Genomic DNA, 27,373 nt, shown 5'->3' with positions numbered 1-27,373 from the left:
CCACTCTTCTTGGACACCTGGCTCCCCTCCCCTCTGGGACCTCAGTGCTTCCTCAGCTATTCTCCTTAGCTCATTGAAGTCCACCCTCCTGAAATCTAGGGCTGCTGCCTTGCTGCAGGCCTTTGCCACCTTGCGCTGGATGGTGCATTCCAGCAGGGGATGATCGCTGTTGCCTAGGTGGTCGAGCACCAGCAGCCCCCTCACCAGGTCATCACCCATGGCCAGCACCAGCTCCAACAAGGCGTTTCCCCTGGTGGGGCTGTGTACCTCCTGGGTTAGATGGAGTTCCTGCATTTGGGCTAGGAACCTAAAACAACAGATTCCGTTCTTCTATAAAATGATATCAAAATTTCAAATTTAAATGCTTATTGAAACTTTGCTTTAAAATAACTTTTAAATTAACATGTTCTCTTCAGTGAAAGAAATGGGGGAAAAAAATCTATTCATGTCAGGTACAGAAACTCCCTATCTATTAATAGGAACATAGTTGCCCTTACAAAATCTCCTGCCATACAAATGTTGAAACTGGCACTGTCATTTCTTTTTATAACAATATATAAAAGAGCTTGATAGAAAAGAAAAAAATGTAAGGTTTCAGTCATAAAAATGAAAGAGTCATAATATTATCAGAGGACTATAAACCAAGGAGCCATTTGATGTTTACGAGTTAGGTTTGAAAGATCAGTTCTGTCACAATTCCAAACATGTGAATAACATCCACTAGTCAGTTTCCTAGTCATATGCTTCAGTTTCTATGACTTACCCTAGATTCTTTTGCTCTGTGGTGACAGCATTTTTGCCACAGACAAGCCTCCCCTAAAATAATCTGTTAATTGCTTGTACCCACAAGAGCAGGATGCATTAATGGATTTTAACCAAAAGTTTGTTAATGGATTTGAAGATGTCTCTGAAATACAACTCTGCACAATAATAGGCAAGCAACTCATAAACAGTAATAAAGTTATCTTTACAAATGCTTTTGGAGGTAGGGAAATAGTATTCCCATTTGAAAAGGAAACCATAGCACAGGCAAGCAGAGTCACCCAGGACTATGGGAGAGTTGAAAATGTAACAGAGGTATCCTGAGGCCCGTGCAGAAGTTTAAACACATGATTTTTTTCTCCTTTTCTATGCATATATAATCTCTATGCTTTTGTTTCCAACTGAAACCCTAGACCAACATAGATTCATGTGCATCTCAAAGGGAGCTCTGAATATCATCTAGACCCAAGCCCCTGCCTGAGGCAGGATCATTCCTATCCAAACCATCCCAAGCAAATCTGTACTAAAACTACAAAGTTGACCCTGTCACATAATCAAAGCATCACAAGGCAATTACAAGGTATACTAACTTCAGGTAAAGTAAAGGATAACAATAAGAGATCCAAAGAGGAGCAACACATCCCCCAATATAGAAGAAGGCAAAATCCCTCTACAATATGTACCAGTCTGACCATGGTATAAAATTCCTCTCTAGCCCCAGATGTGGTGATTAGTTTGACCCTGGAGGGAACGGGAAGACCCTCTAGCCAGGAACTTCTGGGTTTTAGTTCCAGTAGGAGCACTGGCATACCTCAGTCAATATCCCATAATTGGCTGCAGCCAACACTCAATGTTTCTACATAAGATGAAAAAGATGCCTGACGCGTCAGGAGGGGGGAAAAAATGTATTCCTTCCCAGCCCTATGCAGCAACCAGCAAAGCCCAGAAACAAGGGAAATGCCCATAATAGAGCATAAGCATAGCTATTCATAGATCATCCATGGCCAATCCAACCACTTCTTGGACACTTCCAACGATGGAGAATCCACAGCTTCCCTAGGCATTCTGTTCCACTGCCTCACTGTTCTACTGGGTGCATCTACACATGCACTTTACTGTGGAGCTAAAAAACTGGCTCCACAGTAAAGTGTCACTATCTACACAGACTCAGAGATTCAGAGATTTATAGTTTGTTAGGGGCTGGAAGGGACCTTGCAGATCATCGGGTCCAGCCCCCCTACCAGGCAGGAAGACAACTGATGTTAGGTGACTGTCCAGCGAGGTGACTGTCCAGTCTCCTCTTGAAAACCTCCAGGGTAGGTGATTGCACCACCTCTGGAGGGAGTTTATTCCACAGTCTGGACACCCTGACTGTGAAGGAGTTTTTCCTGGTATTAAGCCTGAAGCAGCCTTCCAAGAGTGTATATCCATTGGTCCTTGTCTTCCTTGGGGGTGCCCTAGTGAACAGTTGTTCACCGAGCTCCTGATGCACTCCTCTGATACAGTCGGACCCCGAGTTATGTGGGGGATACATTCCTGAAAAACACCGTGTAAGTTGAAACTGTGTAACTCAAGGCATTAAGTCAATGGAAAATGGGGATAGGGACCTGGGACCAAGATTTGATAACATTATTTCATAATAAAAGGATATTTAAACACAAAATAATGGAATTAATAGCCTTATTAAAACCTTTACTCCTGGCTATGTGCTCATACAGAGACAAAGCTTTAGCCATTATTGCTGTGCCGTCAACAACTGCTCCGTTTGTATTGGTCATTTAATTGATCCAAAGATTAAGGAGTTTCTCAGCCTTATCTAAATGAGGAATTCTAGTCACCAACGATGCTCTCAAACTCACAGGGGTTGTCGTTTTCACACAGTCTCTAATTTTTTGTTCACTTCTTTAATGGTACGCACAGCTGGTTCACTTAAACTGTATTAGCAAGCAATCGACACCACTATTGCCTTCTCTTATTTTATCAAGGATTTCTATTTTCTGGGCCAGGGTGATAGACTTGCGTGCTCTTTTGGGCACAACATCAGAGGCTTTCTTTGATGCCATTATCACAAATATTCAGGGGTTAATGTAACCAAAAATGATGGACAATCTTGGAGTTGACAAGTGATGCTAACGCTATGTAAGCAGATGCTAAACTAACAAGCACTCTACCGCAAACAGTGTAAATGTAAAGCAGGGTATCGTGTAAGTTGAAACATGGTCACGTTATATAAAGCGTGTGTACGTGAATCAGTGTAACTTGAAACCATGTAACTGGGGGTCCGACTGTATAGTGGTAAGCCGGTGTCAAGTCCCCTCAGCCTTCTCTTCTTTAGGCTAAAGAGGCCCAGGTCCCTCAGCCTATCCTCATATGGCTTGTCCTGCAAGTCCCTGATCATATGGGTGGCTCTTTTCTGGACCCTCTCAAGCTTTTCCATGTCCTTATTGAAGTGCAGCACCCAGAACTGGATGCAGTACTCCAACTGTGGTTTTACCAGTGCTGAGTACAGGGGGAGTAGCACTTCCTTAGTTTTACATGAGATGCATTGGTTGATGCATGCCAGTGTGTTGTTTGCCCTGCTGGCCACCACCTTGCACTGACAGCTCATATTCATACGATGGTTGATCATTACCCCTAGGCTCCTTTCGGCTGTTGTGCAAGTCAAGCTGTCACCTCTGAGCCTATATGTATGCTGAGGGCTGTTTGCCCCCAAATGGAGCACCTTACACTTCGAAGTGTTAAACTGCATCTGGTTCCGGTCCGCCCAACTCTCAAGCCTGCCCAGGTCCACCTGTATCTGCAACCCATCTGATGTGATCACACTACCCCATAAACTTGGTGTCATCCGCAAACTTGGCCAGCCATCTTTTCACTCCCCCATCCAAATCATTGATAAAGATGTTGAAAAGCACTGGTCCAAGCGCGGACCCCTGAGGGACACCACCAGCCACCTTGCGCCAGATCCGTTCATGAGAACTCTCTGGGTCCTACTGTGTAGCCAGTTTCCCACCCGCTAAACTGTTGAGCAGCTGAGCCTGCAATCTTCCAGTTTTCCCACAAGGATATTGTAGGATACTAGATACATGTGTATTCATATTAGGGTACAGTAAATGAACTCCACTGTAGGATAGTACTGTCCAGGAAAAGTACTGTCCTACAGTAGAGTAGTTATGCGCACCAAAACACATGGTGACCAGGGCTGGCTGGGGCATGAGGGTGCTACAGTACAGGGGGGCCTGCCGGCTAGCCCCACACTGTAGCACCCTTGTGCCCCAGCCAGCCCCTTCGCATCACACTGAGCTGGAGTGAGCTGGGCTGACCCCCTGAGTCCCCTGCCAACTGCAGCTGCTCCATCCCTGCTCAACATGATGCAGTCCCAGGTACACGTGCAAATGCTGTGCCCAAGAGAAATTAACTCTGATATGAACTCATGGGAGTTTATTGCTATGTGCTAATTACACATGGAGATGCACCCACTGGATGCATCCAGATGAGGACACATGATGTGTAGAAGCATGCGTTTACTGTAGGACATATTTGTGTCGCTGCTTTGTGCCCTGGGGCATACCCCTGCATATGTGTTCTGGCATTCACAAAATTGTCCTTGGTGGGGTAGGAGAGGCTGGGGCCAGCCTTACCTGGGATCCTGGGGGCCTCTTGGGACAGCAGTGGCACTGATCCTGTGTCATGGATCCTGGCCAACAGCCAGAGCATGCCTCTGGATGGCCAGTCTCCATTTCTGGTGGTGTACGCTGCTGTCACATGTGGCAGTTTTTTTGATAGCAGGATCTCCTGCTATCAAAGTTTTGGCATTGCACTGCAAATTTGCAGTGCAGCAAATAGTTGCATGTGCACCATGTGTGGTTTGTGGCAACTTAAACACCTTTGAGGCACTGCAAACTGCACATGCATGCTCTTCTGCATGCGCACACTGAGTCTAAACCTACTTTGGAACTTCAAGCCACTGGTTTGTGTCATGCTGTCTGTACCAAGAAAGAAAAGGTGTTCTCCCTCTTTACAGCAGCCCTCTGCATGAATTCCTATTGCATCATGCACCTTTTCTGCAAACCTGTTTCCTTTAACCTCTCCTTGTAGGACTTGCCTTCCAAGCCCTTTATCATTTGTTACCACCTCTGGACCTGACTGGAAAGTTGGGGTAGAGTTAAGCGGATGAAGTTCAGTGAAGACAAGTACACCTTGGGAGAAAGAATCAAGAACACAAATGAAAGTGTTGACACAGCAGTTTTGGTAGACCACAGATTCAACATGAGCATGCAATATGATGTCACTGTACAAAAGGCAAATGCAGTTTTGGGCTGTATCAATAGAAGCATTAGGTGCAAGACATGGGAGGTGATAGTGCCTCTCTGCTCAGCGCTGGTTAGGTCTCATCTGCAGTCCTGTGTTCAGTTCTGGGCTCCACATTTTAAAAAGGACATGGAGAAGTTAGAGAGGGGCCAGAGCCAGGCAACACAGATGATAACGGTCTTGAAAGGCAAGTCATACAAGGAGAGGCTGAAGGAGCTAGGAATGTTCTGCTTATGGAAAAGGTTCTTAATGGGGGACATGATAGCAGTCTTCAAATACCTGAAGGGCTGCCATAAAGAGGGAAAGCACCTTTTTCTCTTTCTGCAGAGAGAAGGATGTGGACTAATGGACTGAAGTTGCAGCAAAATAAGTTTATCTGGAAAAACATCTTCACTGAGAATAGTGAGACACTGGAATAGACTGCCAAGGGAAGTTGTGGAGTCTGTCACTGGAGGTTTTCAAGAAGAAAACCTGGGGATGATCTATAGGTAGTGATGCCTGTGTTCTACTCTGGTTATTTCCGCTGTGTCTGGGCTTTGCTGGTTGCTCCCCACCCCAGCCTTTCTGCTACATGTGTCAGGTTGTTTTTAAACCTCTCAGGCATTGGGTATTAGCTACAGACTAGGCTGGGGAATTTTCCTGGGGTGTGCCAACGCTCCTGCTGGTACAAAAACCAGAGGTTCCTGGCTAGAGGGTCTTGTCTATCTGCTCAGCATCAGACCAACTGTGATATTTGGGGTCAGGAAGGAATTTTATCCCATGGTCAGTGTAACAAAGGCCTGCCCCAGGGGTGGCCATGACACCTCCTGGTGGCCACTGGGCCTCTGTTCCACCCGATTCTCAAGGCCACCTCCCCTTCTGCTTTCCTGCCATGCCTCAGTGTAAATATATATTTAGGAACAGGAGGCTGCCCCAGAGCTCCCTGAGCAGAAGCTCATCCACTCGTGAGTTACACTCTAATTCCTCATCATGCTGAGGTCTAATTTCATGGCCACCTGGTCTCTCACACCCAGTCCTCCCAGATGTTACCATTCAGTCAATTCATACCCTATTCCCAAGCTCTGCCTTGATCCCAGGCAGTGGCAGAGTTACTGTGAAACAAACCATGCAGTGGCTCAGGGCCCCCAATGACAGGGGCCCCTGCCAGAGAGCCTCCCATGCTTTTTTTGTGGCCCTCCTTCCCACCCAGCGGGTTGTGGGCCTCTTTAGCAATTCTGGCCGGAAATTCCAGCCACCACCCCTCCCCCCCGGCCAGTGCGCCACACTAATTCCCTGTGGACATGCCGTGGTGTGGGAGGTGGGGCCCCACATCCTGCTTGGATCACAGGGCCCCACTACCCGTAAATCTGCCACTGCTCCCAGGCTTAATCAACTCAATGGGCTCTTGGCCCCAGTCTACTCTGTCTGCCCTTCCCTGGGCTCTGGGCCCTCCCTAGCTCTGCCCCTCTACGGGCACTGCTCCCAGGCCTTGGCCTTACTCCCAGGCCTGTTACCCGCTCTGCCCCATTCCCAGGCTTTTGTCCTACTCTCAGGCCTGTTGGGACCTCTGACCTTCCACAGTAGTCCCAATCCCAAACCACTGGTGTTCTCCAGGCAAGTCCACAGCATTCTACTTGCATACCCTGCTCCCAGGCGCAAGTGTGTCCCTGATGTGAGTCAGGAGCTCTTCTGCAGCCCTAAGCCCAGCTTAGGAGCTCCTCCTTCATGGCCTCCAGGGCCAGACTGCCTGCCCCAGCTCAGGCCATGGGCTTATATATTCTTTAAGCCCAGCCCCCTTCTAATATGATGTCTTCCCTTGAGTGCCAGCTGAGCCCTGTCTGCAGCCTTTCTCCTCTTGAAGTAACGGGAGTACTAAGCTCCCTGTTACAGTCAGATCAGTTTATAAAGTGGGTTTTTTTGCCTTCTTCTGCAGTGGAGGCCCTCTACCTGAAACCTCTTGAGCATATATTGGCAACATTTCATAAAAGCAGGACATTGGCTGCCATGGTTCCCCTATTTTGCTTGTGATAGGTTAGGGTGTTAGGTCTGTTGTGTCAGGGTTGATGCACACAGGGCACAACTACACATGCTGTTAATGCTATAAAGACTTACTGTGCAGTAAAATACTGTGCAGTAAGCCTTTACTGGAAGTAAATCTGTGCCCAACGAAAGCAGCCTGGTACAGGGCTTCTCCTACCCTGCTCTGGCCCCCTGCAGCAGCCAGGGAGAGCTCCAGGCTCCCCCAGGATGCTAGCCCAGGGGCTGGCAGAGAGCACGGGGACAAGAGAGTTCTGCCAGCTGCAGTGGCAGCTGTTTTCCTTGCGCTGTACACATCGGGAGGGGTCTTGATATAAATGGGGCCAGGAGACATCCGCTGCTGCAGAGCTCTCCTGGCCCCATACACAAGGGGACAAAGCCTGTGCTCAGCAGGACTTCCCTACATAGCCAGGGGCTGGGTGGAAGCTGTCCCATTTCTGGGTCAGCTCCCAGCCAGCCCTGGGACAGTGGGACAACTCCTGGGCAGCCCCCAGCTACATGAGGAAATTCCCACCTAGCTTGGGGCTGGCTGGGGGCTGGGAGCTGCTCCAAAAATGGGACCGCTCTCAGCCAGCCCCTGGCTGCTCAGGGAAGCAGAAAGCTTCCCAGTCTTGGTGCTGCTTGGCTCCCAGCTCTTGTGGCGACCTGGGCGCTAAGCAGTGCCAAGATGGAGGGAGCAGAAAGCTACTTCTTTCTGCCATTGCTCAGCTCCCTGTCTCCTGTGCCCCTCCTGGTCTTGGGGGTGACCGGGAGCAAATTTGCTCCAGGCCAGTATCTACACATGTGCTACTGTGTAGTATCTACTGTGCAGTTAGTTTACTACCTGTATTTACAGGTAGTCACTAACTGTGCAGTAGGCTAATTTACTGCACTGTAAGTGGTGCAAATGTGTAGATGGTTATACTTTACTGTGTAGTAGATTAGTCTACTGTGCAGTAAAGCATCTCGTGTAGACACACCCACATTACTCTAGGTGAAGCCTAGCCAGTGCCAAGTAAAGAGGCACTATCACGTTCCATGTCTTGTATCTAATGCTCCTCTTGATGTAGTCTGAGACTGTATTTGCCTATTGTGCAGCTGTTTTATACCACAGACTCAGTACCAAGACTTCTAGATCCCTCTCTGTAGTATTGCCATCCAGCCGGTTATCACCCATTTTGTATTTGTTTTTGTTTATTCTTTCCAAGATGTAGTGCCATGCATTTGTCAGTACTGAATTGCATTCTGTTAGCTCCAGCCAAACTTTACAGTCTGTCAAGATACTTCTGAATTGTGCTTCTGTCCTCCAGTGTGTTTGCAGTTCTTCCTGGTTTCGTCATCTGCATATTTGCTCAAGAAGCTCTCTCTTTCAGCATCCAGATAATTAATAAACACACTGAGCAATTCTAGGCCCCTGTAGAACTCCACTCAAAACCTCCTGCTACTTTGAAATGGATCCATTTATAACTACTCTGCTTGTGGCTTTTGAACCAGTTGTCTATCTACCTTATAATAGATCTTCTTAGGTAATACATTATATATTTTCTTTACAAAAAGCATGATTCCAATTTTGAAAGATGCATTTCATAGCATCTATGTAGCTTTTGCCCTTTAGCCACACAATTTCTCTGTAGTCACTGCCCCGGTTCTTTCTGGGAGGGGAAGCAGTGCATGTCTGACTCCCCTTTGAAGCAGAAGCTCACTGTATTCTCTCTCTAGATAATGACAACTGACTTGAATGCTTCTGCTTACTACCTCTGCAGATGACATCCTATCTAATGCATCACAAGGTTAGAACCTTTTTGGAAAACAGGCTAACACGATTACCTGATAAGTCCCTGAGAAGGGATCCAACTTCACTCTGCTGACAGTGCACTCACAACTCCCTTAAAAGCCATTGAAGACATGTCTTCCCTCCCAGCCAATAGCCCTTGCCCTGCAAGCCCCACCCACACCATCACAGATGGGAAACTGACTCAGGGGGCCTGCTCCTCCTGGGATTCCATCCAAATGGAAACTCTCAGTCCTTTCTGGCTTTGCAAGTCAGAAGAGTCCCCGTGTATTGGAGGATGGGGAACTTAATTGATTGTAACTATTTTTCTGACTCATAAAAAAAATCCCAGTATCTATGGAACTGACACTCATAAATATAATTTAAATATCACTATAGTTTCTTGTTAATATCCTTTAACAGATAATTGAAGATTGAAGGATAATAAGAATTTAAGAAACTTTAATAAGAATTATTTATAATGCAAATCCCTTCCTGCAGATAGAAGGCTCTATTTGGGCTTTTTGAGTCAGTGCCTATAACTGTGGTATGTGGGGCACTCAGCTTTGGTGAGAGAACCTGAGCAATTTTGGTTAATTCAGTCAGCACACATTTGAGGAGAAGCATCTGAGCAGGAGCTACTACACTGGTAAGAAAAGGAAAGCATGCACTTCTCCTAGCTTCTCCTGCTAGCATTGACTGATTAGTCCCTCTCACTTTCATTTCCTTCTGGGTAACTGCACAGTCATTTGGGGTGAACATCCTGGCCTTTTTGTACTGAGAATGCATGTCACAAGGTTACAGCTACTATTTTATTTAGGTGTGCAAGATTCCTTCTCCCCCGCCCTCTGCCCTCCTTGTCCCAGCTTCTTATAATCCAGCCCTTACCTTTTTATTTCCTTGGGAGTTCCGTTTGAGGGAATTATAAGGAAGAGAGACCAACATTAAATGTAGCGGGGAAGTGATGTTGTATTGTGATAATTCAGGAAATATATAGTTCTATGTTTGATATAAGACTGTGATTGGCTGATCTGTTGATTATTTTCAAATCTGTATTTTTTTTTTGAGAATTCAGGCATGTTTCAGCCTCCCTGGGGTGTTTTGAGTGTTAAGTGGTTTTATTTGCCAAGTGCTTTGAAGTTCACTTGTGAAAGGCAGAATATTCAGATAAAGCAGTAGTACTGATTTCTTTTAAAAATCTTGAAGAATTCTGCACATTCAGAATAGGTTTGTACATTAGGAAAACAGGCCTGTGAGAAAAGAGGATTTTTTTAAAAGAAAGAGGCCAACATGTGATTACTGTAAGAAGATCTCTATTCTAAATAATCCACAGTGTAATTTTATCAGGGATCAGTTTCTTCACTTTGCTTGTCCATGCAGATTTGTATCCAGCATTACAAGCCAGTGCACAGTAACAAGCAAAAAGGAATATTGCTCTAACTTTGTTCCCCTTTTTCCTATTTACTCTCATTTAAAAATTAATGACTTGGGTCTATGTGAAATGATTACAACCTTACTTTTATGTCCGGACAAGGCTCTCAAATAATCATTTCAGTTTAGTTTCTGCTGTCAGAGTGAAGTATCACTTTATGAGGAAGTTGAAGAAGTAATTTCTAATTTCCATCTTAAAAAAACCCAACCTACATTATTGTAAAATACTGCATTTCTGGATTGTTCCCTACTGCAAAAAGTAGCCTACAAAATGCACAATTGTAGATGACTGAAAGCTGTTCTGATGCAGCATTTATTCTGATGGGGGAGGGATGGAGGGAGTAGTTCACTTGTTAAGGCTATCATTTATCAAAACCATAGTTCTTTTATTACTCACAGTTTAAATTTTTCTATAATAAATTGTTTGGTTTGCAAGCTGCATGTTAAAATGTAATACATGTGGGTTTTTAAAGAATTAGTTTCCTTTCTGGTCTAAATAACAAACCAAACACCTTCTTTCCATTTAAATCATGTAAATAGTTAAGACTTCTGTCGTAGCTAAGCTGATTCTTTCCCTGTTTTAAAAATAGAAAATGCTAGAGCAATCCTTCCCTTCCCCCACTGTGTACCTACTAGTCCAAGCTAGTAAATGTTACTGAATGGATTTCAGTGTTGTAGCCATGCTACAGTAAGTACAACAAGATCCTTTGTGAAAACCTGAAAGGGCAAAAAAGTAGCTGGAAATCAAGTTGTGGATCTTTGTCAGACTCGAGCACCTGCACTGATGACACACAGGCTTTGCAGGAGAAAAAAATAGCAAATTATGACCACAAATACTGCTATTCAGAGGAGCTGCTCTAACCAGAATCTCTCAAAAAGAAGCCTAGAAAGCATAGGGGAGTGTCCTGCGAAACGAAAAGCTAGCTGGGGTATTCTGACCAGCCAAGGTTAGTATAGCAGCCATTTCACAAGCTGGTGGCGTACTGAAATATGCTAAATTGACCCAGTTTGCAATGTGCTAACTTTAAACGGAATGTTGTCCAGTAATCTTATCTGTAATATAAATGTATGTGTATATGAATTAGTGCTACTGTATTATACTTGGGTGGGTTAATACAGAAATACTGCAGCTGTTGTTATTGACTGTACATTTTGCAGTATTCTGAACTCCTCTGCAGTACTTCACTTCTTTATCTGTTGTATTTGTTTCCGAGTGTTCAAGACTTAACATGTATTCTAGCATGGAAGCAAAAGTCAGTGTAACGTAATATCCATGGCTGATTGTTTACAAGAGGTCAGAGAATGGAAGGGGAGGAGTGATTTCTAAATTTGGAGGTAAGCGAGGTAGGAAATCCTGAAGGAACTACAGGTGACAGAACCACTTAATCTTATGCTGAGGTTTAAATGAAGTGTGTTAATATAAGGATTTGCCACAGATTGCCTGTAGAGAGGTAACAGCAGTGATGTAAAATTTGAAAACTATTTATGAAAATAAGAAAAATAGAAATAATGTGTGCATAAATTACCTGAATATTTATTCAGGGAAAGAAAGAAGAATAATTAGAACAATAGTCATGAGAACATGGTGATAATATTATAGAACTGTTTTCTTACATGCTACGTAAAGAAGAAATTAGAGGGGAAAAAATATCAGAGGTACCTTTGAGTACCATAAGCATAGGATTAGAATATTTTCAGAAATAGTGATCATACCCTATTTTGAGTCTAAGTAAGATGAAGAGAATTAAGGACATCAGCATTTTGCAGTATCACTTTTAGGAAATAAATTGGTAATCATTTATAAATGGAAATAGTGAAGAAAAATAGTTGAAATAGTGAAGAAAAAGGGAAATGGAAAATGTTCAGTGTTCCGTCAATATACATGTTGGAAACAATGGAGGGATCAATAAATTAAATCATTAATTCTATTTGGCGTAAAAGTATTAAAATACAGCTACAAATTGTAAAGATATGTGGTATACTTAAAATAATGTCACTTAAAATAACCTTTGATAGTGTTACGTCTGAGATTTCAAGTATGCAAGCAGAAATTCTACATTTTCCTGAAGAATGAAAGAAAACTTGCTAATTCCTTCAAGTGTACCTATTTAATAATATTTATAACATGCTCATTGGTAATACACACTGAAACTTTGTAACATATAGATCAGTCATTCTTAACCAGCGTGCCAAGGATACCTTCAGATGCTTTCAAGGGTCCATGGGATGTCATGCATTGTTAGGTGTGCAAACATGATACATATAATAAGCTCAGATATTTGAAATAGGAATCCACAGCATTAAAAACATTCTGATCTGTTGTGGTCTTTCTGAGTTTTTGCAACAGAATAATTGTTGTATTATTTGTAGCAAAGAAAAAAAAGTGAAACTGAAGAGCTGGCGTTTTCCAAGGGGTCCCTTGAGTCTATCAGAGTTGCCTCATGTCTAAAAAAGGTTGAGAACCACTTGTATAGATATTTTGGATAAATTTATGTAAACACGTAAGAAGAAAACAGTGGAGTCGCATCATACACGCATTTAACTTACGTGAATTCATCATACGCTTATGCCCCAGAGTGCCGATTGTTTGGATTCAGCCTGCAGCTGCCCCCCACAGCGCTGTGCATGGGGCCAAGCAGCTACATTGGGAGCAGCCCTGCTGGGAAGCTGTGCACGCTGGCCGGGCAGGAAGGAGGGACTGTACCCCTGGATGGGGGGGGGAGCGGACTGTACCACTGGGCAAGCCCAAGGGTAATTTTGACTATATGCGATTTTTGCCTTACGTGCTGACTTTAGAAGTTAACCCCTGTGTAAGATGTGACTCCACTGTATGAACTATTTGTTATATGTCACAGTGCTTCCCCAAAATGTCTGTATATTGAACCAAATTTAACCAATAGTTACATCAGTATTGTGGCAGGGCACTGTGGGTGCCTACCACTTTAAGGGCCTGGAGCTGGCAGCTGCCAGGTGCCTCATTAGGGCAGCCATTTTAGAATCAGGGCTGCCCATATAAACAAGGCAGTTCTGCTAGGGGCCAGGCAATAACATCACCTGGCTGGAGGGCTGCTGTTATTATCTGGAGGTAAGGGAGGAGCTGTAGGGGTTGGACAGGAGGCTCCTGGTCCTGGGTATGACCTAAAACTGCACCCTGCTGGGAGTGGGTGGCCTGGTGGGGCTCCCAGTGGTGTGGGAGCCCCCAGGAAATGCCAGGCCAGTTACCACCCCAGTGAAAGGCGGGTCGGGGCGCCTTAACCCCTAGCCCCCACAACTGGGTGGGTTACCCCTTGTTTTGGAGGGCCCAGATGGTAGACCCTCAGAGAATGAAAAAAGGGCCATAGACTCAGGCCTGTCTGAGTTTCCCCTGACTGGCCCATGCTGGGGCCAGGACCGGAAGGATCGAAGGGCCAGGGGCCCACCGTGAGGGACGCCCAAGAGCTGAGGGCCTGGGGTCCTGACTGGCCTGAAAGTGGGCCAGGGCTAGATGAGCCGAAGGTCTCAGTGGGGGGACCACACCTGAAGGGGAACCAGCTCAGGAAGCTATGCTGCCTGGTATGACGGTGGAAGAGGCTGCTTGAGGAAGAAGAATCCAGGTGGGGTTCAATAGGAGGATTCTGGGGCCCACTGTGGGGGCCGGTGATTAAAGGAACATTGAAATGCCATCTGCGAAGCTTGGGCTGTGGTGTAGGGGAGGAAAGGAGCCTCAGATAGCACCCCTTGGCATTGGGGCAGAAAATGGGCAGCCTCCTGCTTAATTGCATCTATTTAACTAATTAACATCAAGGCATGGCGGGAGAGAACGCAGGCAGTTAGCCCAGGAACAGGTGGGCAGGCTGCAGGAAAAGCGGCCCTGAGCAGGCCCCCTGTTACAGTATGATATCATTAAATTCTATTGAAGAGCATAACTGCAAACCCCAGTGGTGCTGCTGTAGTCACTGCTTTTATTTGCAGCTTCTCCTAATATTGCTACATACTAAAAAGAATACATTTTTTTCTAGACAATAAAACTAAAACATGCGACAGTATTAATTCTGTGCCTGGCATTTACTTGTTAGTTACATATGGAGAACTGTTGACTCCAGAACCCCTAGTATTATATACTTTAACCTGTATTAATAAACTATGAAGGAGACTTATTTTTCTATATTCTTATACTGTATTATCTTCTTCTGAGCCTGGGAAGTTGTGTATTGGGGTAGAATGGTTTAAATCAGGTAGATGTGGACTGATACATTGATGCCATATCGGTTCAGCAACGATATAAGGAAAATTGACAGTATCAGCAATTGGCTTTTTTTGGCTGATGTGGCCGATAATGCCATTGATAAATGCCCTGTGCACGTGCGCAGCCACGGCGCAGCATGTAGGTAGGCAGGAGTGCAGCCTAGTAGGGTGGAGAGCAGTCGGGTCCAACTGGTAAGTCTTTTGTGAGGGATGCGGTGTGGGAGGGTGGGCAGATCAAGGCCCTGGGATCTGCATGGAGGGTGTGGGAGGGCTGCTGCTGTGTGCTGGGGCCGGGGCAGCGTCAGGCTCTTCCTGGTGGGTGGGACTTGGGCTGGGACTGCTTTCAGGGTGGGTGGGAGTGGCACTGGGAGGAGGTTTGGGGGGCTATGGCAAATTTTGGAGTGGCTGCAGCCCCCCCTGCATAGCCCCCTTCCCAGCAACACCGCTGCTCGCTCTGAGTGCAGCACCAGCCTAACCCCCCACCGGGAAGAGCTTGGCACCACCCTGACCCCAGCCTGCAGCAGCAGCCCACCCTTGCCTCGTGTGCAGATCCAGGGGCACACAGTCCTAGTGCCCTCCCAGAGTGCATGCAATGGTGGGAGCAGCCCCCCACACACGGCAGACGAGCCACTCACGGCTCCATCCTGCACCCCGTCCTGGCTGCATAGCCCCTGCCCCAGCCCCACTCCCACGCTCACTGTGGGTGCTTCAGTCTGCCCCCCCACCCCTTTCCTTCCCCCTTGCCCCACAACAGACTTACCAGCTGGACACCACTCTCCATGCTGCCCGGCTGCATATTGGAATTGGATCGATATAGGCCGATACGGCCCATTAAAAATTGGCCATCGGTATCAGCCCGAAAATTCTCTGTTGGTGCACCTCTAAAATCAGAGCATCAAGCTGGTTTGGGCCCCTGGACCAGGTCCAAACAATGGGATTCCTCATGGGCTGGATATGGACCCACTGGAAGTGGGTGCAAGCAGTTTCAGGGAGCTGCAAGTGTTCACATAGCCACCATTTGACCCTGTCACCAATAGGGCTCCATATCCTGGTTTTCTGTAGCACACCCTGCTCTGAAATTCTTGGGCCCCTTAAGAGCCCTGCAGGCCAGATGATGTGGCTCCACAGGCCAAGTCTGGCCCACTAGCTGTATGTTTAAAACCCCTGGTTTAAATCAAGGCAGTTTAAATAAGTAATTTAATTCATAAGTAAAATCAGTAAATGGAAAGTCTTGATTTAAATAATTGATTGTAATCAACTTTTCCATTTCTGCTATTTGCAATTACTATTTACTATTAGCCTTGGTTGACATCGCCACTAGAATACGTAAATTCACATCTAAATAGAACCTTTACACACGACTTGTGTCTTTTTAGAACTTTTTGCTACATTGGAGAATATACCTGACTATATTAATTATTTCAGCAATTATATCAATGTTAATATAATAGTCATATTCATATTTTGTTGTAAATGTTTCCAGATTCTGATTAATTTTACATTTTTAGAATATTAGAAAATATGAATGATGTTTTTATTTGCTAGATAATTAATATTTTGCTTATGATTTCTGCAAAGCTGTTACATGAGGATGGTAATGAAATTTAAATAAATATATGAAAAAGTGTATGAAATTTAGCATATAAAATCAGATCCCAGTTACAGAGAAGATATAAAATAAAGCTGTCAAACTACAGGGGGAAAATCAGTGGATCCTAAAGAAATGATTGTGATTCCATATCTAATGGCTTTGCTCTCTTTCATACAGAATTACAGCCTTTGGGTCACCTATAGAATGAAGCACTGTTCCATATGGATAAAGCTCAACCTTGATAGGTGTTTTCACACAATTCACTCTATGCAGAAGTGTGTTCAACCTGTAACTTAAAGTTTTTAATACATACTCATAGATTCAACATATATTTTTTAAATTTAAATGTTTTAAGAAGTTGTAATTTTGACTATACAGGAAACCCTTGCTATTCGCATGTTCAGCATTCGCAGTTTCAAATATTCACAAATGCCAAACCCGCATTTTAAACACACTTTATGCACTTACAGGAGCTCCTTGGGAGCTCCACGCTTGCTGCTGCCACACTCCAGCCATCGCCACCACGCTTCTGCCATCGCTGGTCTGCCACCTCCCAGCCACAGGGGGCACTGCATTCATAAACGCAATGCCTTATTCGCAGATTTTGCCTTCCCCAGGTCTCTGGGAGAGTAGTTTATCTAAGTCTATTCAAGCCATGCAGTTAGTCCAACAAAAGACATCACCCACAAAAAACTTTGCTTCTAGCATAGTTTCTGAACGACCACAGCTACAATATTACTTCAACACTACTCTAAATTTTAATGTGTTCCCACAAAGGATAGATTAACTAAATAAGATTGCTCTACTACTAAGACTATAGCTGTGGTCTCACAGATAATTGCAGATGGATGTGAGGTAATGAGGGTACTAGGGAAACATAAAAAATATATATATAAATTGGTCAAGACTAGAAATGGGCAAGAGCCTCAGAACTTCATGTTTTGGGAAACCAGGTGTCCCTGGATTCAGAAGTTTTGGACATGATGCCATCTCTTACGGCTGAAGCACAGAAACTTATTAAGCTGCATACACACATTCAGATAATCTGGAAAAATTGTCGCAGGTTTGTTCTTTTAGTAAAAAAAAAAAAAAACTTACACAGATCCCATATGTACATATCTCAAGGTGCTCTGCAGGCCCCCTTAGTCTGCCTGATGACAGATAGCAGCAGTGCATTAGGGCAGCGCTGATTGGCCGGCCTAGACTACCCATGGTCACCCTGTCTGTCTCCATACATGCGGGCATGTGTGGTTTATGGCACAACAAACCTTTTTGATGCTAAAAGCCACACACATTGTATGTTAAACTGTGCACGGTGCTGCTAATTTGCAGCGCATAGGCAAAATTTGCTACCAGGATTTCTGGTAGCCACACTGTACTCAGTACAGAGTGGCTGGCTGGGGCATAATGTGCCTCAGCTCTGGGTCTCCACAGCATGTGGAGACAGGGAAAGCCCTGGGCAGCCTATTCCTCCATCTGTTTGCTGCTCCCTGGCTGGCTGGGATGTAGGGTGCCTCAGCTTGGGGGCTGCCTGCTAGCTAACCCCACACCAAGGCACCCTGTGCTCTGTCAAGTCCCAGCCCCCAACAGCACACAGAGCCTGGTTGGAGCAGCACACTGGGAGCTGGGCATGGGCAGTTTTCCCACAGCAAACAATGCGTCTCACAAAAAAGCGCATGTGCAGGGGCGTGTGCTGCAGCACAAAGTAGCAGCACAAATTTGTGCTGCTACTATTTGTGCCACTGCAAGCGTATGCCCCTACTCATCTGGATGCAGTCCCTATGTTTCCCTGAAGCACAGTATGGGATTGTAAAGGGGGCATGTTTTGCTCCCTGCTGGAGCAGCAGAGTCCAGCAAGTGACAGTATCTCCCAGGGAGGAGAGTGATGCTGGAGTTTATGGTTCTGTTCTGAGAGAAGCCACCACTGCATGTACAGGCATTCACTCTCCCACTGGGAGTGATTTAACCCTGGTTGTTCCCAGGTTTTTTTCCTCCTGGAGCAACCATTTTTGCTTTGGAAGAAAAATCCTGAATGTCTGTATACTTATGGTTTTGCCTGGGAGAGCAGCAACTCTTCCAGAAGAAACTCAATGCCTGTATGAGTTCTTAGTTTGGCTTGACTAAGGAAATTTAACCAGAACACCTAAATATCCTGACCCAGAAGAAGTCCATCTTCTTGAAAATAGCATGAAGGATTCAGGGGTAGTAATGGGTAGAGGAAGGATAATCTTATAGTTAAAGCATGGGACTGGGAATCAGGATATGTATTTTTTCTTTTCTGTTTATGCAGCCTTTCTGAATGATCTTGGACCAGCTGCCTATGCCTCAGTTTATTTAACTGTGTTTTTTTCTAAATAGGTGTAATAATACAGGTTATTGTAGATTTTGTTAATGCTTGGGAAGTGACTGAGATACTCTGTTAGAAAAACCTATGGACCAAATCATGACCTGAGATTGATGCCTTGTTTTCCCTGTCTGAGCTATCCCACCATGGATTCACACCACAGTAGGGACTGAAGCTTCAATAGGCAGCTCCTTTCCTCCAAGTCATGTGGATACACATGGATGGGAAGAAGGTGGAGCCTTGATTACTCTCTGCTACCCATTTTGAATATGTTAGGATAAATTCATGATCTTGTGCTAAGATGCAAAATATTCTTATATGGAATGAAATCAGAAAAAAAAATTAAAAGAGAAACATGAGGTCTGAGTGTTAAACCAAAGGTGACAGAATAAGTCTATAGCAGATGAGCTCTGTAGCCTCTGTACTAAAATTTGCTGTGTTCATTCAAGTGTTCTGTTTATCAGGACAGCAGCGGAAACCCTGTCAGGATAGTGGGAAATCTATATTTAGGTACTAAATATTAATAAAATATAAAACAAAATAACAGACTATATTTTCTGAGTCCAATATCAAAATAAGAATGATAAGATGAGGAACAATCATACAGCCTGTTAAAAGCAATAGAAAGATTCCCAATGATTGGTTCTTAAACCAGGCCCTAAATAAGCATTTGTAGTGATGTGTTTTCCAGTTCTGTGGCTGTCTGCTTTTAAATTGCTACTTGTGTCATTTTTTTCATAAAGCTAAGACCTACTTTACTTTCAATTTTTTTGTTTGCTATTTTTAAAGAGAAAAAAATATAATTTGGACATCGTCATAAGCATCTGTTTAAAATTTACTTCCTTTAAAAGACATTTATTAGAAATGTTTATGAAAACCACTTAGCATAGGAGGGAAGCCATAAATCCAGTTTTTGTTGGGACCATCCTGTTCTAAACACCTGTCCCAGGTGTCCCATTAGTTTTGTCAAATGACTGCATTTGTCCTTTTTTCAGTGGGATGCCCCGAACTGGAGTTTAAATGGGACCACACCCCCTCCCCTGCTCTTGAATGTACTTAGCTAAGAGTGAGGCTCAGAGACAGCTGATTGTGTCAGAAAGCAGGGTATCCCATTTTGAAACTAGGGAAATATGATTACCTTATTTAGAAATTATAGTAGAATCCATTGGAAAACAATAATACTTTCTCTTTAAATTGGTTACTATATTATAAGCTTTCCAAGGTGAAATGTTTTTGTCCTGTGACTAATATTCTGCATGTGCTATAAGAATGAAGATAATAATTTTGGCATCAGCTGAACTGTTTTTTTTAAATTGGTATATCAAACAAAAAAAAGTTTCAAATTGATTTCCTTAAAAAACTAATCTGCTTTTGTGTTTGAACTTTTAAATTAGAAAAGGGAAAATAATACTAATTGCAGATCAACAACCCAATTCAACAGCCTGAAATTTATTAAGAACTATGAGCTGCAACAAGATAGCTAAAAAATAAGGTACCTGATCCTGTTCAATCTACCAATGTAAGCAAGACTCGACACAAGTTCAAAAATAGGATTTTTTGTATTTAAAAGAATTACTGGCATATAATAAAACAGCCCGTGTGAACACAGCCTTTATCTTCCCTAACAAGGCTCTGCTTTTATAATGATTTGAGAAAATATTTTTATTCAGTCCTTATTCAAGGCAGGCACAGTTCTTTGGGTAGATGCAGTATCTTTTATTAGACTAACTTTATGAGACCAATATTAGTCCTTATTCAAGCAAATCTCTCATTGCTTTCATTGTGGGTTTCACTTGTGCCAGGATGCAGGATACTCCACTGAAAGCAATCCATATTCACAGTGTGTTGACATTTATGTAGTTATACTAAAGGGCAATTGGTACTGTTTAATAAGAAAAGAAGTTGGTGACTGCATAAGCTCATGACTTTAGAGTTGTGTTTACTGCAGAGGTTTTACAGGTGAAAGTTCATATTAAGTTTAGCTGCTGATCTCCTTCCAAACATGGCTGATGTGTATTAAGAACAAGCCCTGCTAGTAGGACAGATTTTTATTTTTATAGTAAAAGAAATGAGTAAGATTTATACTTACACTTTCCTGGAAGTGCCATGGGGAGATGGAGATCTAGGTACAGTATGAGATTTGTATCAATTCCTTGTCATTGTCTGTTAATAGTATGACTACTTTTTTTTACCCTATCTCTCTAGTGTTTATAGAAAAGTGCAGGCTGTTGTTCCTTGTAATTTATATTGGGACGAATGTTGTTTCTAATTATGGAGAAGGTACTCTGTGTTCAGCATCAGAGACTGTAGGGACCTAACAGCTTAATAGTTTTTCAATAGAATACATTTGCTAATATTGCTTTTAAATATCACTGAATTAGCAAACTTACCCATGTGTGTTTTTGTTATCACTTTCTAGATAAGTGAGAGCAGGATTTGTTCCTTTGAAAAGTACAAACTTTTTTCTAAATACAACCTGTACAGAATCTTTCTGCAGTTATTTTAACTATGCCTTTTAGAAAGAAGGCAATTGCAATTTAATGCAGCTGCCATGTTTCTTGGTACTAGGTCAGAGTATAGGGAGGGCCTAGGAGCAAAATAGAACTTGGAATGTGATCTAGCATCATTTGATTCTCACATGTCACTGAAGTAATGACATTAGCAGGCATTCTCCTGAGCTATCCAAGAAGGCACATGTGAAGGAGGGAGGTGACGGGAGAAAAGATGGATGAGGATATGGGTCTCAGAATAAGATTAAACCAGCACTTCTTATATTTTGTTTGAGTTACAGCTGGACACAGAAGTCTAGGGTACTAGCAGCCAATCAGAAATCTTTTGTAATTATTTTAATATATTAAATGCTTCGGTAATGTAGAGATTTGTCTGCTTTTTTTCCCACAGTATGGCAATACTTCCTTCATTTTTTCATTTTAGTTTGGCAATAGAATAAATTACCAAGAAAGGTTGGGAGGGATTCTCTTCCACAGAGAGGTAAAGAGATAAAGCCCAAATTTCAAAAGCAGCCTCTAAATTTGGGTTTTCAATTTCCTTTTTCACAATCACTTGCAGCTAAAAGGAAAAAAAATGGGCATAATTTTTTGTGAGCTTGAGTCATTAGTTTTGGTTAAAATTTTGCAGAAGGGAAATGAAAATGATGGCCAAGATTTTCAAAACTGAGTAGTAATTGCCTATGCCAGATTTGAAATAGTTTTAAAGGGGCTTAAGTTTCAAGGAGATGAGTGCTCAGTACTTTCTGAAAATCAGGACTCTCCAAGAGAAATCAAGTTAGTTATTCAAAAATGAAAGCACCTAAAATAGCTAGTCTTTTTAAAAAGAATTGCAAACTATGTTCCATTAACCTTAAATCAATAATACAGAGAGGATGTTTTTCAAAAGTGATTGGAAATTATTCAGCTAGAATAACATTGAGTATGGACTGTTTAATGGGAATACAGAAATTGCCCTACCAGATCAATTCTAGTTCTTCTAATCCAACATCATATTTCAGACCATGGGCTGCAGCAGTTGCTTCAAAAGAAGGTACAAGGAATCACATAAGGTTGATATTGGATGCTGTACCAGAAAGGGAGTCCTTTCCTAATCCCTTTGGTTGAACACTTGAATCAGTTTCTAAACTCTTGATTTTTATGTTACTGATGTATTTTGCCCCCTTGCTGTTCAGGTCCTAGATTGTTAATAAATTAAACTCTGGTTCTAGTATAATATCTGCAGACATCTCTGCTGCTTACCCATTTCTATCACAAAAGTTGATAATTTATGCCTGCTGGTAATTTTCTGTCTCTCCATTGATTTATGATCTGTGATAATCCATTACCCAGTGACTACTTAGTTTCTTTAGCAGTCTCTTGTGAGGGGGAGTCTTGTCAATTAAGTAAACTGGTTCAACATTATCCACTACTTCAATGACACTTAAAAAGAAGTCTCATAGACTAGTAAGCTACAGTATTTCTTTGTAGAAACTGTGATGAGGTACAAGAATTCTTGTGGATGGTATCTTTTGCTGGACCAACTCTATAATTGGTGCAGACATAAGAAAGCCTTTAGGTATCACAGAATCCTTCCTTAAGTCTCATGGTAACAACATCACATTAGCATTATAAAAAGGCAATTGATTTGTAGAGCCTTCTTATCTTAAGACAGACATTGACTTCCTAGCTTGATGAAAAGAATGTCTAGACTACAGACATTACAGAAATCCTGGTAGGTGCTTCCATTAGTGCAACAGAACTGAATTTGTTTTGCTGCTGTGTCCCTCTTTGACTAAAACTGGGGGCAGGATTTACTTCTCTACTAATGGCCTTTCTTAATTTGATAAGAAATGAGCATACACTTGGCAAAACTTGAGCATCAGCTCCAATTTATGTATAAAGAAAATGGGTTCTAATTACTGCTTCCGATTTACAAATCTTGCCTTTTTCTCAGTAGGTGGGGAGAGGTCAAGAGGCAGTTATTTTTACCTAACGAGGAAACAAATAGATTTGAGAGATGATATCAGGAATCCTTGACACCTGTGTATTATAGAATTAAATGGTATAAGGTTCTCTGGAAAATCCCCTGCAGTAGAATTGTAGGCCATCCAACTTAAGCATCCAGGGGCTAAACTCCCTATAGGCAACACCAGCGGGGGGCTACACACTGCATGGGCTGCTCTGATGTAACCCCAGGCACCCCTTCCCACTACACAGCAGGTGTGGACGCTCCGCTCTTCCTGCTGCACCACATATCTGGGTGCCACAACCTCACTTTGATCTCATTAGCTGTAGACTCCACCACTGCACCGTGCTGCACTGGTGCCCAAGGCTATGGGATCCTCCGATGGTGGGCTGGGCCATACTATACCACGCTGCTCCCTGGGGCTGCAGTAGGGAGTGGAAGCCATAAAGACTACATCTCTGTGGGAAGCCCAGAGACTAGATCTGCTGCTACTGTAGCTGGAGTAATGGGGACAAGAGAGGCCGGGTGGGTTCACAAGAGCCATGCACCACCAGTTGGACAGCCCTGAAGTAGGACATGAAGGGACATTTCAGTAAAAAGCTGAATACTGGAGGCTACTCAAGAGTTGCACTAGATGCAACAGTATGGTTATAGGGCTTGGAGTGGAAGCTAGGATATTTTTTAATTGTTATGAAACTTCTTTGCATCAAGCGCAAACTCCTAAATTGGACTCCAGGGAAAGATTTAGGTCTTTCAGCCCTGTACCATGAGAACTTTATGGAGAAATATTTAATTTCTTGTGTAGATTTAGAGCAGTTTCTTGACCTCCTCATACTCAAATTAACATTTAAATCATCATGTGTTGAATAATAGCCTTTCAACATTTTTTCATTCTGTTTTGAAGGCATGTAACCCTCATTTTTATTTTAAATAGTCAATCTATTATGTTGAACCTGGTAGATTGCTATATGCCTACTATTTAACAAAATACTGTAATACTATAAATAGTATAAAAGGCTCTGGTGGGGACAAATATAATGAACAAAGCTGAAGTTGTTAAAATACACTAATAAAAATACCCTACGAAGCTGCTTTCTTTTTCATATCACAGAATTACCAAAGAAGTTGATATTAATAATATAGACTATCCACTTCTTACGGTTTCAGAAGAAATAATTTTAAGACATTTAGTCCAAATTGGGAATAATAAATTTTACAGGATTTTTTTTCCTGTGCATTACCACTTCTGCTTTGTTCTATGAATCCCAAATCAGTCTAATTGTCATAATTTATTCAGTAAACATTGTTATTATGTAGGTTCTTGGGCAGATCGTTCACCACTGCATGAGGCAGCCAGTCAAGGACGTCTCCTCTCTCTAAAGACTTTACTGTCACAGGTAAGTGGCTATGTTCTTCTTAAAATCGTTCTCCTTTTTTATCTTATTTCAATGCCAGTTTCTTAATGTATGAATACTTTATTACTCTCCCCATGCAAAACTGTAGAACTCTATTAATTGGGGATTTTTTACACTATGAAATATAAATACACTTTAAAGATATTTTCCCATTGGTTTTAATATCTTTTTAAAATATTTATTCTGAATATTTTGGTAAATGTAAATATTACCACTCTCCGAGTGTTGCTATTCAGATTAGAATGATGCTTTTACAGACCAAGGGGCATATCCAGCCTCTTCCTCTGAAGCTACATAGGCTAGGGACAGCAATTACACTTCAACTGGTATAAGTGATTGGAAACTGGTTCAAGTCTATAACACAACAGAAATTCAGTGCACATAAATCGCTTTCAAAATGGCTGAAACTGTTCAAGAGAAACCTGGATAGATGTAGTATCAGACTTAACTGATCTAGGTTTAATTGGAACTTCTGTCCCAAATCCCCTTCAGATTTAAGTTCTCATAGTCCCCCGGCATCCCAGGATGCTTTGCATACCCCCCTGCAAACCCCCTCTGATGGAGTGTGTGGATTAGCCTTGCCCCAAGCTGTCTGCTCCAGCCAAGGGAGCTGGCATCCCCCAGCTTCTGTCCTGGGCCACTGCAGGCATGTTGGCTGCATTTCCAGAATCAAAAGTGAATGCCTGTTTATTTATTTATCAGTTCAATCTATGCAGACTAACCTGTGAAGTTTGAATCAACTCAGCCTTGGGCTTTTTAACCATCTGTACTTTGCCATAAGGTGCAAGAGATAATGGAACTTCTGGAGAAGAAAACAAATAGATTTTGAAAACTGATATCAGGGATCTATCTGTGTTGTGTAATATTCAACTGTGTAGGGTTCTCTGGAAAATCCCATGCTTATTCAAAAAGAATTTTAAAGCAATAGTTGAAAAAGAAATATTTCTCAGAGGGGTCCAGTTGGTGCACCAGTTTTAGTCCATGCTATACTTAGAACCAGATAGGCTAGGGACAGGCATTCAAAAAGCCTGAGCCTGAACTGATTCCACCTTTGCAGGTTAGTCTAACCTGGCTAGGTTAAATCACTTTGTAACTGCACAGACATCCCAGACATGCCGACACATGTCTGCAGTGGCTCAGGCTAGAAGCTTCCCTTCCACAGGGCTGAGTTGAGTGGGGTGTGTCCAAACCCAGGCAGGATTAGGGAGGGGTCTCCCCTCCCCTCCTGGATAACAGAGAATTTATCAGCTCTGTTATCAGCATTTATCACCCCACCAGAAAACAAACAGATTCTATCATTAGTTCAAGCTCTTCTTAAACAAAAAAGGCACAGAGGGACATTACCAGCTGAGCTGTTGATTAGCTCCAAAAAGCCCTAAGCCAACACTGCTGTTTGTCATAGCATGGACCATAGCCAGCATGTCGTCTGCTAGCTAATGCTGAGGTGTCTGTGCAAGGCAGAGGGGATGGGGGGTGGCTGCTTAGCAGGAAGTGGTGGGGGGAAGTGGAAAGCAGGAGGAAGCCAAGCAGCTGTTGCTGTGCCTGCAAGTCTCTGCTGGAGCTGCAGCCAGGGAGCAGAGCGGAGAGGCCAGCCCTGCTGTGAAGCAGAGTGTCCCGCCCAGCCCGGAAAGCATGTTGGGATATCTTAAACCAGCAAGGGGTCTGGGACAGACATTGCATAAACTGGTTTTACCCAAATCAGTTAAATTTGACACTATATTCAGCCAGATTTATTTCAAACAGGTTTCATTCATTTTCAGACTGGTTTATGTGCACTGAACATCTGTTCTGTTACAGGTTTAAACCAGTTTCTGATCACTTAAACCAGTTTATGTGTAATGTCTGTCCATAGCAATACTGTCAGAAATATTCTGACTTGGTGTGGTCTTTGAATTTTTGCAGCATAAGAATGTCTCTGTAATTTTAATGTAGGCAAAAAGATGCCTTGAGTCCAAAAGGACTGAAAACCAGTGATCTAGAACTTAACAAGGGAATAAAGAATTAATCAAGGGGAAGTATAGCCTAAACAGAACAATCAACCTGTCTATTGATCAGGAAAAAAGCCTCAGGAGTTACTGAGAGAAACTCACTGAGGTTGACCCTTATGCATGGCAACCATAATAATAAAAAAGAATAAAGACAAACCAATCATGTTTTCCAATAGCAAAGGTACAGAATGGAAAACTAGCAAACTACTTATGTGGCAGTCGGATGTCTGAGTGGTACACTGTACTGTGGATAAAGTATGGTATAAGCCAATAAAGATGGGGTATCAGTTCTTAAGAATCTTAAGAAAATTGCACAGAAGTCAGTTATTTTATCAGTCTCAAAAGACAAAAGTGCTGAATTCTTCTGAAGTTTAAGTTTAGGTAGTTAGGAAGCCCACACATTTCAAACCTGAGGCTCAAGCCATTAAACAAACCTTTACAAGTAAACTCTCTTGTGGTTTCTAAATTGGCTGATGGAAGATTATGTATGCCTCAAGTCTTTTGTGTTCACTTAAGCTAAATTTATCAAATGAAGAGATCATATAGAGAGTGTTGTATGCAACCCATTGTAGAAAAAGACTTCATGCTTTTGAATTGTTTTTTATTTTTCCTTGTACATGGCTTATATTTTATTTAGGGCTACAATGTAGATATTCTGACAATTGACCAAGTCACTCCACTGCATGAGGCCTGCCTAGGGGATCATGTAGGCTGTGCAAGAATTCTTCTTGAAGCAGGAGCAAATGTAAGTACCCTTAGGCTTATATGAAGTATAGTGCTGGCCTTGGTCATTTTAATGGCGTGATCGTAAAGGACATATTCTTTGAATACTTTTTTTCTCTCCAAGCCTCTCCATATTGTCTCCCTGACGTGCTCATATGCTTTGTTAATGACAGTGAGTTTGTGTTTTTGTTTTCAGATTATTAGTTGATTAAATTGAATCTTTTGAAAGCCAGCAAATCATGCAACAAAGTAAATGAATGGGTGAGAGATAACACAGAGAGAAGACAGAATTTAAAAAAGTGTGTGTGTGTGTGTGTGTGTGTGTGTGTGTGTGTGTGTGTGTGTGTGTGTGTGTGTGTGTGTGTG

At 42.8% G+C, this 27,373-nt stretch overlaps 1 protein-coding gene and 1 long non-coding RNA gene across 5 annotated transcripts in view; both read left to right on the top strand.

Moving 5' to 3' along the window:
* Nucleotides 1–27,373, top strand: part of ASB5 (ankyrin repeat and SOCS box containing 5) — an 89,617-nt gene that overhangs the window by 56,297 nt on the left and 5,947 nt on the right. For 2 of the 4 annotated variants that reach the window (XM_019521807.1, XM_019521808.1), the window contains 2 exons: nt 24,199–24,278; nt 26,922–27,029. In XM_019521807.1, the coding sequence (XP_019377352.1) occupies nt 24,199–24,278; nt 26,922–27,029 (188 nt within the window). Of the gene's footprint in view, nt 1–9,879; nt 11,215–18,117; nt 20,553–24,198; nt 24,279–26,921; nt 27,030–27,373 lie in introns of those variants that run through there. The other 2 variants (XM_019521809.1, XM_019521811.1) reach the window with 2 other exon arrangements.
* Nucleotides 13,097–14,292, top strand: LOC109300915. Its single transcript, XR_002098369.1, has 2 exons — nt 13,097–13,175; nt 14,140–14,292. It is a non-coding gene; the product is annotated as an uncharacterized LOC109300915 (long non-coding RNA).

Source organism: Gavialis gangeticus, unplaced genomic scaffold (assembly GCF_001723915.1).
Source record: "Gavialis gangeticus isolate Ggan-Ray unplaced genomic scaffold, GavGan_comp1, whole genome shotgun sequence".
NCBI classification, from domain to species: Eukaryota; Metazoa; Chordata; order Crocodylia; family Gavialidae; genus Gavialis; species Gavialis gangeticus.
This window is presented reverse-complemented; position numbering and strand designations above follow the sequence as displayed.